This window comes from Strix aluco, chromosome 3, assembly GCF_031877795.1.
Source record: "Strix aluco isolate bStrAlu1 chromosome 3, bStrAlu1.hap1, whole genome shotgun sequence".
NCBI classification, from domain to species: Eukaryota; Metazoa; Chordata; class Aves; order Strigiformes; family Strigidae; genus Strix; species Strix aluco.
Genome location: NC_133933.1, coordinates 408,519 through 422,135, shown reverse-complemented (window position 1 = coordinate 422,135; position 13,617 = coordinate 408,519). Strand labels below are relative to the sequence as shown.

Genomic DNA, 13,617 nt, shown 5'->3' with positions numbered 1-13,617 from the left:
TTTGGAGAGCCTCTACTTCCTTAAACCACACGTGACAGCAACATTTCATGGCCACTAAAAGCTGAAATCAACTGTTATTTGGGTCCTGCTCATGCTTTCTGGACGCAAATGTTTCATCCTTTGTTGAAATTACAGTTGTCCTACAGCATTCTGATCTTGTTGCAGATCAGAAACAAAACTAACCTTTCCAAAGCTTGATTTGGACACAGAGCGGGTCCCTCAAAACACCTGCTAATTTGAACAGGTGGTTGCAGTTTTCTTTAATGAGCAGAACAGGCACAGGCTGTGTCAAACTACAAACATCAGACACTCATATTCTTTCTATTCCCATCGTACATTATAGATGTGACACTGCCAAAAGCAGTCTTAAAGGGCATAGAAGCTGTACGATACAATCAGTTTTGGGAGGGAGGGGCTGTCAGGTATAATCATTGGGACGTTTCTTCCTCAGCTGATGGAATATTAAAAAAAAAAAAACAAAACAAAAACAAAACAAAAAGAGAGAACCAAAGCATCACTGTCCAACCAAAAACCAGTGGATATATGTAGATATGTAGTTGTCTCTTGACAAATTATATTTCTAGTATTCAAACATAAGCTCAGAAATATCCAACTGTGTACATGGATTACACTTCCTATTCTGTAGAGAATCAACATTTATGTCCATACAACAAGGAAAAAAATGCATTTCATGATACTGCCAATGCATCTGAAATACTCATTCTTCTCTGAAGGATCTGAGCAGCCAAGTGTCTATTTGAACAGCCTTTTGGAACTGATAATACCTTTGAAACCAGAATAAACTTTTATGCACATCCACTGTACTTCATAACATGCTACTGCTTTAACACATTATAAAGAGGAGGAAAATGCTGCGGGGATACAGAGCAGCCAGAAGTTCCCCCTGGGAAAAGGGGATGGTTTCTGTAAACAAGGCTCCAGAACGATTACAGGACTATTAAGGGATTTTGCTACTGAGTGTCAAAACTCTGCCTTCAGCAGATGTTTCCTCAGCACTACCGCACCATGAGTCACCTGGGACTGTTCTGGTTTCACCTCATCAAGAAAATGCTTCATTCATGCTGGATTAGGTGAATGGGGAGGGCAGCAGTCAGCTGTGCTCAGAGGAGTGTCATGACCATGCAACACCCTTCCTAAGGATATTCTAGGTTCAGATTTCTGTCATAAGGTAATACATACAACATTCATTTTCTATTGTCTGTGTTTTGGTCAGATTTTTTACATGGCAACCTTGAACTCTGTAACCACATTTTTACTGTGTTATTTTGTGACGTGCAGTAAGATTAATATTTCTGCAGGACAACAACATCAATTAAAGCCACTTTTTAGGCAGAATTTAAGAGAAAGAGACAAAAAAATGGTCAGACCAGGAGCAAGACCTGTGCTTCTGTAGCCATCTTGCACCATCAGGCTTGGGATTTTTCGGCTGGAGTACAAACAGCTAAACTTCATTTTGAGTGAAATTTTCCGAATGATATTGGAAAAAAAAAATAGTTTGAGCTCTGTGCCAAATTTATGGCACTCTTGTGCTGGGATCTGCTGAGTGTAGAGAGAGCTACACCTGCCTTCTGTAAGATCAGAGCCGGTGAGCTGGGGTCCCAGCTCTGGGAAGATTAAGGTGTCAGATCCACAATTTTGCAGCACTGTTGCACTAAGACCTTCCCAGCACACTTCCATGCCATAAAGAAGTGCTTAGCTTTTGGTGCAGTGCAATAGGAAAACTTACCTTCGCTCTTATTCTTGCAACATTTTGAAGCTTTGCTGCAAAAATAATAAAAATCAACAGTATCTAGAAACCCAGCTTTCATCCATACTGCTGGTAACAAATCTGAGCCGCTTTGAAACGACAGGTACAAGCCGAGCCCTAAGGAGCCGGGAGGGGGGATTCTGCCAGCCCTACATTCTCCTCCCTTCCCTTTAAACCCCACCCCACCCCACCACCAGAAAAGTCAGCCCCCTTACCTGATAATATCATCGTTGTGCCCGAGGAAGAATTTCTGGCTGTGCTCTCGGGTGTTATAGACCACGCCGACTCCGGCCACGAAGTAAACCACCTCCTTGCCCGCCGTGTAGTACAGGTTGTTGCGGCACTGGTGACCCCTGTACCCGTAAACCCACTCCAGACGGAGCTGGCATCTAGGAGCTGTCCGATCCGCCATGATAACCAATCCCCTCTCCCCACCAGCACGCACAAAACCTAGCGCTGCCCCTCCTTCCCTTAACTCCTTCCCCCTTCAGGGGTTTCCCCTTTCAAACGTTAGCGGGGTCCCTGCCCAGCCGCCGAAGCTTCAGGTGGCACTTCCGAGCGACGATGGCGAAAGGAAAAACGGATTCGCGGATCAGGGCTGCCGCCGCTCCCACCGCCGCGCTGCCACCATAATCTGCTGCTGCTGCTGCGGCGGCTGCTGCTGCCCAGGACGAGCAGCTGCCGCTTCCCCGCTGCTGCGCGACCCAGGCAACTTCTTGAGGGAGAAGGGAGATCGCAAAAATACACCTACATATGCAGCAGACAGGGCTTTTTCCTTCCCAAGGCAAAGTAACTTCTGTGCGTCACCACCACCACCACCTGCCAAAGACTGCCCGCTGCATCTCCTCTCCTGCACCTTCTCGGCTTCCTGCAAAAAGCTTCCTGGGTGCTCTTCTGTTCGAGAGGTCTGCCTTTGGGTCAAAACTGAAAGAGAGAGGAAAAAAAAACAAAACAAAACCAAAACCTGTAGTTTTGAATTGCAGAATGCACTGTATTTAAAATGCAAACGGACTACTCGGCGGGGGGGGAGCGCTGTTTGGATCCGTGCTGTGGCAGTTCCGGCTGGTCTGGGGTCTTCTAAGCCTTTTCGGCAGGATCCAATGCTCTGAGTCTTCATAGGAGGTATTAGTGAAAGACAGGATTCCTGTGCAACATCTGGCATAAATATGGTAATATTAGCCCACCTTTCCTTATCCCCCAGCAACCCAAAACTTCCTCCTGTCAGAGTCTACAGCAACTATGTAATTACATCAGCTCTGTAGTTAAAACTATTCTATGTTCCCATTGTTCAGTCACAAACCACTCCGATTTGACATGAAGTAGTGGGGGCTTGTGTTTTTATTTACTGTCATCCTTTGGAATGATATTCCCAAGGAACACGTTTCCTTGCTCGCCTTCTGCTTTTTCTAAAGCAAGACTTGTGTTGTCACCACCCGCCGAGCGCGCTTGCTGCACGTTGCTTGGGGTAAGACATCCACCACTTCATGGTGTTGCTCAACAAGAGACCGAGCCCAACCCTCCAGAAACTCGGCCGCAACCGAGAGAACGCTGCAATCAGAGGAGCAAAACCAAAGACTCATTCATGGAGCACAGTGCCAGACGGAAGGGAAGAATAAACCCCCGCTCCGAGGCTAACGCCTGTACCTTTCCCCACACAACACGCCTCACGCTATCTGAAGAGCAGCGCGTTGACACCGGCTTACATAAAGGGTTACGGTGCCGGGGACACCGGCGATAGAACCCGCAAGCGACACAACCCGCCCTCAGGGAATTACACTCCTCGCTTGAAGCAAACCTGAGAGGAAAACCTGGCTCCACACCCAGAGCGACGGTCTCCGGAGGGAGTCCCGTCTGCCATGGCCCCGCCGCCGCCAGCGCCTCAGCCCCGCGGCGGGGGCGCGACACCCCCCCCCACCCCCCCAGCGAGAGGGAATCAGCGGCGGCTCGGCGGGCGCAGCGCCTCCCCCGCCCGCCGCCCCTTCCCCGTGCGCACCGGAGCAGGCAGCCGGCGGCGCGAAGGGACGGCGCTCCCTCAGCCAGCGAGGAGCCACCGCCCCGCCGGTGGACACCGCCTGCGGCTGGGAACGGCGGCGCCCGGCCGGCCCCGGCCCTCCCCGCGGCGCCTCGCGGGTTCCGGCGGGGGCGACTACCAGTCCCAGGGCGCCCTGCGGCGGGCGGCGGCTCCGTGACGGCGCTGCCCAGGCGGCTCTTCCCGCCCTTTCTGAGGGCGCTGTGCTTCCCGCCCTTTCTGAGGGCGCGGCCCCGCAGGCGGGGGGTCGGGGCTGGCGGCGCAGCGGGGCCCGATGTCCGCTCCCTCGCCCATACAGATCCCTCCCGGGAGCGTTGGGGCGCGGTGTCCGCTCCCTCGCCCATACAGATCCCTCCCGGGAGTTCAAGGCCCACCTGGAGCTGCTCTGGCGGGAGGTGTCCGTGCCCGAGGAGGGCAGTGGGACTGGATGATCTTCCCACCCAGATCCTTCTGTGATCCAGTCGCAGTTCCGTTACCCATACGAAAAAGATAATGCTGAACACAAATTCACCCAAGTCCTTCCCTCAAAGGTTGCCGCCCAAGTCATATGCAGATTTACACAGTAAAAAGATGTTTCTGCTTCTTCCGTTCACAGTTGTATCCCAGAAGTCTCACAAGAATTTAGAAAAAACGAAGATACAACAAAATTAGCCGACCCTTTCTTTGCAGTCAGCTTTTTCTGCATCCGGCTGTTTTTCCAGCAGTTGACCTGGCAAACCATAGCAGTTAACCTCAGCAGTCATGCAAAAAACCACACATCTTGTTTTGTCCAAGCATACACAGCCACTAAAATGATTGTTTGTTGTTGCCAAGTGTGCAACCCATTACTACAAAAGCTGTTTATCAAAAGGAATGGTAGCTGAACTACAAAACAGCCAATATATTTACACCTGGGTGCTGAACTCTGTGGTTTAAAATCAGTTGGGACAAGTCCTTTGTCTTGAATTAATTTCCCTTTGGTAATCAGGACAGAGCGCATGGTACACCTGTACACAAATACCTTATCTTCCTGGTGGACCCTTGACAAACGTCTTTGCAAAGACTTTTAACAGTTACTTACTCATGTTGAAGTCAGTTCTGCACCTCGTTGGAATGCTTTCAAAACCTATTTAAAATATTTCAAATTCATACAGGGTGAAGCATTTTCATGAGTGCCTTTGTGACTATCTCCCACTCGTTTGGAAAAATAAGGGTCTTTGAAAATTTCAGTAATATGTAATCGCTAACTCAACCCGCTCTCCCACCTCTTTTTAGGTAACTGTTTAGAGAATGTGTTTAAAATAATGGAAGTGTATTTAAATTTTATCATAAAGAAACTCTTAAAGGTTTAACATACTTCTTATATTTTCTTGTTACAAGATTTATTCTTGGAAGAACCTTGTGATGCCCCTGAATAAACTATTTAATGTTTCTTGTCTTAAGAGCAAATAGTTTAATATTGAGCATGAGTTTCTGTCCAATATAGCTTGTCTTGAGAGACTTCTAGTATCAACAGCATTAACAATAAGGTGATCTATTATCTCTGAATGTCAAGCTGCTAAGCTACATTGTAATCAGGAAATAATATTTACACTGCAGGCATTAATTCAACATAACCAAGTCTTGACATAAATATAATATTTTGTCAGGCATGGCATTGTGGATTAGATATGCTGTGGTAGTGCTTTAGTTACCCAGCACGTGGATAATTATTTACACTATTCTCTTAGTGTTAACTTTCCTTCACCAAAAAACTGCTAATAAAATATAGCCAGAGTTTTGTTGACTTTTAATCTGCTCACCTCTCTTGGTCGGGTCACATAACGGACTTGGGTGGTCCCACTGATGATGCTGCCACAGTCAGCTGTGTGTAGGCAGGAGATTTTTCTTCTAGAAGAGAAACTTGACATAAAATTTCACATTCTTGTATTTGTGATCTTTATGTAGCCTCAAAGGGCAGCAGCAAGAATAGCTTTAAAGACACTATGTGTTGTATTACCCACAGCCATACAAATCCACTTGTGCTGGAAACCTGGGTGAAGTATCTTCATGTAGCTATGAAACAATTTCAATCTCATTTTATTTTTGTCTGCTCTGAAACATCAGAATGTGGAAAACTGTTTTGTCAACTAGTGGATGTTGGTACCTAATAAGACTTTCCAATAATTATGAATTCTTCATCCTTTCTCATTTCAGTATTATTCAATGGAAAACTTCCATGTGATCTTTGCTTTCTTTTTATGATCTTTTGTTAGATTATATAATTCTAATTTAAAAATTAATATGTATCTTCACCTACCCAACAAGGACAAACAAAAAACTAGTTCCAAGTCCCTGCTTGTATGGCTGTCACCCTTCGGTGAGAGCAGTGGTCAGGTTGAACTTTGTTATTTCATCCTTCAGTAGAAACTTGCCATATTTTTTTATTTGTGATATTTAGTATGGTAAAAGTGCGGAAGCATTAAACAATAGCCACTGGTTTATTAAAAACATATCCTCAGCTTTAGAAAAAAAAGATTTGTTAAAAATCATTATCACTGTAGCAATGAAGTGCACTAGTCATGAACCAACACCCCAGAAAACCTTAAAGAAAAACCTTAAAACTAAACATGGAACTACAAGTTCAGTTTCCACGTATTTTCCTATAATCTGTACTGTCAATGAATCTGTGAAATTTGTTTTGGTGATTGAATTACCTTTCATGATGAGTTTTTTGTGTATTTTTTTCCAATTAAGAAAAAAATAAAAGCATTATACTTTCCTATTAGGAACGATCACGTTGCTAAAACTGTTCCTCAACACTGCAACCTACCGTTCATTGTCAGTACAACAGAAGTATCACGGATGCTTTCGTGTTTTCTTTCTAGTGTTAATACTGGGTATAAATCTAACAATGTAATTCTTGAGGTAAAGGCCTAATAATATAAGATTTATTTTAGATTGGCAGCTGTAAAAAACACAGCTGGAGTCCTCAGTGTCACAAACATGATGAAGGCTGGAAGGGAGGAACACAAACCAAGACAGTGTGTAAACTTCAGTAAAAAAGGGCATTTACGTTCAACAAAGGGTAGTCTGAACGTATTCCAACCTTCAGATTACTCTTGTAAAAATCAACACTTTTAAATATATTTAAGAACATAATTAAAAGATACTTAAAGATTTGCAATAGCACCACCATGTTTCCTCCTCGCTGTGGCCAGGAGCCTGTCAGCCTCGCCTGGAACATGCATCCCATGACATTTATGACTTCTTTTGTTTTAAATGAAAAAACAAACTGATACAGCATCTTGTATGACTGGTACCTGAAAGTTACCACACCCACTCTCTGCCAAGGGGACCGTCCGCTGCTGCTGGGGTTTTCGAGGGATTTGGTTTTGGTTTTTTTTTTTGTTTTTTTTTTTTTTTTGTTTGTTGTTGTTTTGTTTGCTTTAAAGCATGCCTTGTACAGAAGACGCCAAAAAGCACCACATCTCAAATTAACTCCAATCCTCTGTGATATATCCTGCCCACTCGATACATATCTAAGAGCTGTGATTAAAAACGAACACTGAGATCTTCCCTCCCAGAAACATCTGTGTTATGTCCTAGATCTCTGCTACACAAAATACCACTTATAACTCATATTTTTATGGATGAATGTACAGCAGATGCACTGAGATGGCACATTAATTGGTATTTCAAAATAGGTACCTCTTATTTGAGCTGTAAATAATTTAAGTTATATAAAATCTGTAAGAACTTGGGGGGGAGGGACCAGAAGCAGGAACTGTGATCCAGTTCTGTTTGTTGCCTGGCATTACATGAATCCAATCCTGATTGATGCCGTTCAGTGATTTTACAAGTTAACTACAAAATAATAACAGGGGAATTGGCTCTAAGCTCTTATTCCTTGTGGGCGGAAACACTGATTTGCATTGATGAAATGCTAGGATCTGGCCAGAAATAGTGTTAGGGGAAAAAAAGAAAAGAAAAAACCCCAAGCCTTTTCCATCCTCAAAGGCAAAGCAAGCCCGTTCCTGAAAGATCAGACGTACCGTATCTTTCAAGTCCTAGCCCGGAGAGAAAGTCCTTCTGACCAACCATAACTCCTTTGTTGTGCTGCACGTCCAAGCGCAGCCGGGCGCTGCCATGGACAGCAGCTCGACAAAGCCCATCTGCCTCAGTGCACTGTGCTCATCCCCGGCCCGAGCCCCGCGGCGGCGGGAAGAGCCTGCTGGGCAGCGCGCGGGCAGCGCGCGGGCAGCCTCCGGAGCAGGCTGCTCCAGCCCATCGCACCTCCGTGCCGCCGCGCCTCCTGCCCCAAGGCTCTCCCAGACCTAACCGAGAGCTCAGCTCTAGGGGGCTACCGCCCGCCTTCATCCAGACCCGCCTCTGGGGCTGTCTCGCTGTAACCTTCTCATGGGATCTCAGCAACCAGTTCCAAATTATACCACCACTGCGGAGATCTCGAGCTTCCCGCGGAAACTCCTCTCGTTGTCTCTGCCACAGCGAGGACGGTGGTGCTGCTCTTCTTTCAGCCAGGCATGCTGGCGGCCACACCTGACTCGGCTTCCCCCCTACGATGATTCACCTGAGGCATGCCTCAGTTTTGCCACAAGTTTACGTAACTGCTTTAAAATCTGACTAGTCCAAGAGAACTCTCACCCAAGCTCTTAATTCCCCAGGTGACAGCGGATCTGTTGCATCCAAACATCTCTCTGGATAGAGTGACCTCTCACGGATAACGCTGGTACTGTCTGAACAAGGAAATCTTTCCTCAGCCACCAGTGGGAGTAAAGCAGCACTATCAGTGAGAAGCTAGTAACAAAATATACGTTAGGCCCAGATAATTCCTACTGCTGTAACATAATGAACCACCACAACATCTCATGTCATTATGTGAAATTCATTAATATAAAAAGTAAATGATGCTTCAAACATAGACTAATGTAATTAAACTGCATCACAGATTTGATGTTCACAATCACATGCTAACCGGGATGCTCAGCTTAAGCATCAAGGGAGGATTCATTATGACATACACGCTTACGCACAAAGCCCTTCCTTTCCTAGTTCACCGAATAAATGGGTGTTTTATTGCACAGCAGACCATTTCAGGGGCCCTGATGCTCCGTTCTGGGCCCCCCCGCAGGTGTGATGCCTGGGCAGCGCAGGCTCAGCCCCGGGCTGGGCGCTGCCTGTGCCGCATGGTGACGCACTGCAGATGTGACCGCGGGGGCTGCTGAAGCCGCTGCTGCCTCGGCTGCTCCCAGTGACTCACGCGTCGGGTGACGGCGCACGCAACTCATCTCCATTGGCTCTGCCAGCATTAGCACGGGATTTAGCACACCTCACCCCGCTAGGCTTTTGTCAGAATGCAGAGCAACAAAGGCTACAAGCTGAATGAGAAGCGGAACCCCCGGCTCCTATGCTTTGTGCACTCAATTGCTCTGTGCTGTAACACATTTCTCTTTATTCTCACTAGTTGTCCCGTGCACTGCAGCGTTTACAGTTCTGCATAGTGGCTTTGGTTAAGGCCGTGCCTTATTTGTACTTTAATCTTGTTTAAAATCCTTTGAAACAAAAAACTATAATCTACCAGAACCAGAATATTCATTGAATTGCTGTCACAAGGCTAGAGAAAAATGCTTGACAACAGGGGATAAATTACATTCAGCAGTAAGGAAGGAAATAAATTAAAGTCTGAAGCGCTGAATACTGACTCCTCAACTAGGCCCTGCACACTCGCAGCCATGGGGACAATTCGAATCCTGGTGCATTGAGAAGACAGTCCCTTCTTACCCAGGTTTTGTTATGCTCAACCTGCAAACACACCTTCTTGATACCAGGACACAGAAAGCACGCTGACTCCTCCTTCCGCTCCTGCTGACCCACAGCTCCCGTCCCTCCTGTTGTCAGGACGTGGCCTCCATTGCTCAGTCCACAGGTAGACCTGTCGTGTCAGAGCGCTGAATGCTTTTTCCAGTATTTTAATCAATTCATTTAGCACAGCCTGATTTTATTTTTTTTAAATAAAAAGGTCTAATGTTTATTCCAACTCACTGTGATTTAAGTTTCTCTATTTATTCAGCCACCTGTGATTAGTTAAGGTACAAAAAACCAAAATCTCCACCAAAAAAAAAAAAAAGCAAAACGGTATCATACCTGCAAGTTATTTATTACAAAAGTATATTCCTAAAGACCTTCCACATTTATGGTCCATTTTTGTGATCTCAATCATAAAAAAGAGAACACAGTGAAGTGAAAAACCATCTAAAACAGTATTTCACAGGAACAGACATTAATCATACATCCACTTTACCATTAATCTTCCTTATATAGAGTACAACCCTACAATAGAACATACTGTCTACACACAACAGATGGATTAACAGATTATTTGCATCAGTCTAAAAGAAAACCCTCCCACCCAACACATGCCTAATTCCTATGGCTAATGACTTTGGGTCTTTGTTCCCCTTGTTGCACTTAATTCACCAGGATATGGAAAGGACCCTTCAGGCGCAGCTCACCAATACCTTCCCTCAGCCTAGAATGCAATACGAGGCTCCCACCAGGAGGAAAAAAGGCAGACTGACCTGACCTAGAGGAGGACGACTCTTCTTCATAACCGTGACAGCAACGTAGCTGAGAAGTCGCTGGCCTTAATTATTTTTCTTTGAAAATGTCAAGGTTCAACTTCTGTATTGCTTCTGCCATGTATCTCCAGAGGAAATATTAACAAGTTAAAATATGGGTTAGCTTACAAAACCAACTAGCAAAGGGAAGTGCAATACCGTGTTAAGCTGTTACAAATCCTGGTTCCTCGGTGTGGTCCCCAGGAGTGTAGCGTTTCATCACTCAGGGGGTGTCACCATGTTTAGCGGTGCAATCCAGAAGCAACACAGCCACCTCCTCAACACTCACCACCGGTAGCAGTGACAACCTGCTCCAGTTTTAGTCCCGTTTCCATTATCCGTACTTACAGTCTTTCTCCCTCTGATACTTTCCAGCAGCCCCTTCACACAATCCGAGCGCGATTCCCCCGCCCCGTCTCTCTTCCGAGGGAGCCACCCGCTGCCTGGCTGTGCACTGACCTGACTCTGCTGACCTGGCTTGTCCCAGGAGGCTCTTCCTCACCCACCAATTCCCTCTGCACAGAAACTGCACCCTCAGGCTCCAAAGGGGCTTACTAGAATTCCCTCTTGTTCCTCAGCAACTTGAAATCAGTTCCTAAGCAGAAAGGATTTTTTATTCAAGCAGTTTTCAGGAAAAACTTGCAGTAAGAGTCAAGACAAACAAAAATAACAACTCTGAAGGCATGTTCAACCAAGATACTACACCATTACACACAGCAGGTAATCAAGATCAATCTGTTAAACTACTCATTGTAATAACTTAATTGAAGTGACAAATATGGTAAGGCATCAACATTTTGGTGTACTTTAATCAACAAAGATAAATGTTTCCTCTTCTAATGTTAAGCCCCAGCTGTTTATATTGTATACAATTTTACACTTACAAGACTAGCAGTATTATCCTACATTTTACTAACAATTAGAATTGAACAATGTAGTATTACAAGAATAAAAACTCAGGTACATAAACAGTCTATTGTTTAATCACCAAAACCTTTGGAAAACAAGGAAACCCCAGAAAACACAATATAGTCCATGACAAGAATTAAGACACTCTGCTGGCCACGTGTTCAGGAAAGCGTGGCTTGGAAACACATTAGCTTGCAGTTTATCTGCTTTCCATCTAAAATGGTGTTTGAGTGTATTTTAATAAGCACAAAAAATTAAAAACCAGGTTCCTTTCATTTCACTGATTTTAAAACTCCTAACTGCCTATTAGGGCTTCTTGCAGCTCTTCCCTTTAGATGGTTCCCTAGATGGCATCCAGCTCACAGGAAATTCTGAGAAGGTGCTAGTCTTTGAGATGCTGACAAGGGCAAGGAAGTACGGAGCTTTGGCATCACCTTCGCTGCACTGAACGTGTGCCGTCACCCAAGCGCAGCGCTGGCTGTACCTTAGGGAAGGCATGTTTTAAAAAAAATGACATAAAAAATCCCAGATAAGTTAAATTGGGCAGGACAAGTCATCCTCGGTAAATGATAAAGTACAATCACTGCCTGATTTAGCGAGCACTTAAGCACTTGGGCGAACTGTAGGTAAAAAGTTGGAGAACTACACTTACTCAAAACTTTAGCTATTAATTTGGGGGGCAGGGTGAAAGGGAGGGCACGTGGGAAGTGAAGGGAAAGGGAAAGTGGAAAGAGAGAAAAGAACTATTTCAGTAGGAACTTCCACACAAAAAAATGGAATTACATTTGAAGACAGTTTCAGCGCACAGCAGAGATGACGTTTTAAAATAACTTTATTTTTGATCCTCTTTCAAAATTATGCTTTAACATCGTCAGAAATGAAATAAGAAACTTAACCAGCGTATTTAGTTTTAAAAGCATTTAATGACATAGCATATATTTAACAGATAGGGTAAAAGTCTAGAGGTACAGTTCGATACAACTGAAAGCCAGTTCCAGTACTACTCTTGACTACAGGCCCAGTCACTGAAAGTTCATTCCTATTAAATGTAATTTTTGATTGTGCAGTAAGATGAAAATTTTTCATTACAATAGTTACAGTGACAGAGAAATGCACACTATGTATCAAATAGCAAGGTAATGTAGCAAAATTATAACACACAGTGCTGCAGCTGACAAGCAAGTAACCATTTGAGTAACATTACTTTTCCAGTAAATGCTTCAGTTCCACTTTTACACTTATCAATGTTTTTAAAGGGTTTATTATACATCTAGTCTTATTATACTTTGTACTAGAATTATCTGAAACATACAATATAATGTATTTCAGCAAAAAAAAAAAAATTTGAAATTACAGATTATTTAAAACCGTATCAGCCTGCTAATCCATCTTGTACACCAACATTCTTATCTGTCGTACTCGATGCAGAAAAGCTTCAGGTTGTGTTAATAACCAATGCCAGGATATAAACGGTTTGTCTGTAAGTCAATGCATACCTGCACTCTGTTACAGCAAAGATAATACACTATCATTTTTAATAAATGTTAGAATTGTAATGGGAGGCTCTACTTGTCAAGACTCGGCATAACAACCTTAAATGGAAGTGAACGTTTCTGAAAATTTGTACATTGGTTTCTGATGTGCACAGTAGATTCGAAAGCACCGCTGCCTTGCATACCAATAGCACTAGGAGTGGGTTATTTTCCAAGACAGCCTCACAAAATTGAGGAACAGTTTAAATATTAAGATCTAATCTACATTAACTTCATTTAAAAAAAAAAACAAAAACAAACCCCCAAAACCTGGTCCTCCCTCTCCTACAGAAGCTGCCCAATGCACCTCATACATTTGTAACTTTAGATTCTTTTTTGTTGGCTTTTTATTTTAAAACGCTCTATAAATAAAAAAATGTCAATCACATTGAGGAACATGAGGCACAGAGAGTAACGTATTGGTTCTGAGCTCGCATGCTGGAATTCCACTGGAACGGTCAGAGAAGTGCAGTGTGTGGAGATGGAGTTCACTTCTTTTTCCCAAAGAGGCTGAATCTTTTCTCTTTGTCTTTCTCTTTGTCTTTCTCCCGCTTGCCAGGGCTGGACTCACTGGTTATTGTGACGCTGGCAGGCAGGGTCTGGGCACGGCTGGAGGCTGGAGTGCTCTGGGTGGTCGGGGACACTTCGATTTTGTCCGAAGAGATCGCTGATGTGATGGCCTGGATCCACGTGTTCATCTCCTCCTTCAAGAAGCCCCAAAGGCAGAAAGCCGTTACAAGCCGTGCGTCCCCCCCTCGCTAACTCCCTCGACACTGCGGAAGG

At 44.5% G+C, this 13,617-nt stretch overlaps 2 protein-coding genes across 9 annotated transcripts in view; both read right to left on the bottom strand.

Moving 5' to 3' along the window:
* Positions 1–2,180, bottom strand: part of EML6 (EMAP like 6) — a 118,812-nt gene extending 116,632 nt beyond the window's left edge. For all 5 annotated transcript variants that reach the window (XM_074817073.1, XM_074817071.1, XM_074817072.1 and 2 more), the window contains exon 1: positions 1,984–2,180. In XM_074817073.1, coding sequence (XP_074673174.1) covers positions 1,984–2,180 — 197 coding nt within the window. The remainder of the gene's footprint in view (positions 1–1,983) is intronic.
* A 9,936-nt stretch (positions 2,181–12,116) lies between these two features.
* The window catches only part of SPTBN1 (spectrin beta, non-erythrocytic 1), a 151,738-nt gene continuing 150,237 nt past the window's right edge, over positions 12,117–13,617 (bottom strand). For all 4 annotated transcript variants that reach the window (XM_074817067.1, XM_074817068.1, XM_074817066.1 and 1 more), the window contains one exon: positions 12,117–13,538. In XM_074817067.1, the coding sequence (XP_074673168.1) occupies positions 13,323–13,538 (216 nt within the window). In that variant the 3' untranslated portion in view covers positions 12,117–13,322. The remainder of the gene's footprint in view (positions 13,539–13,617) is intronic.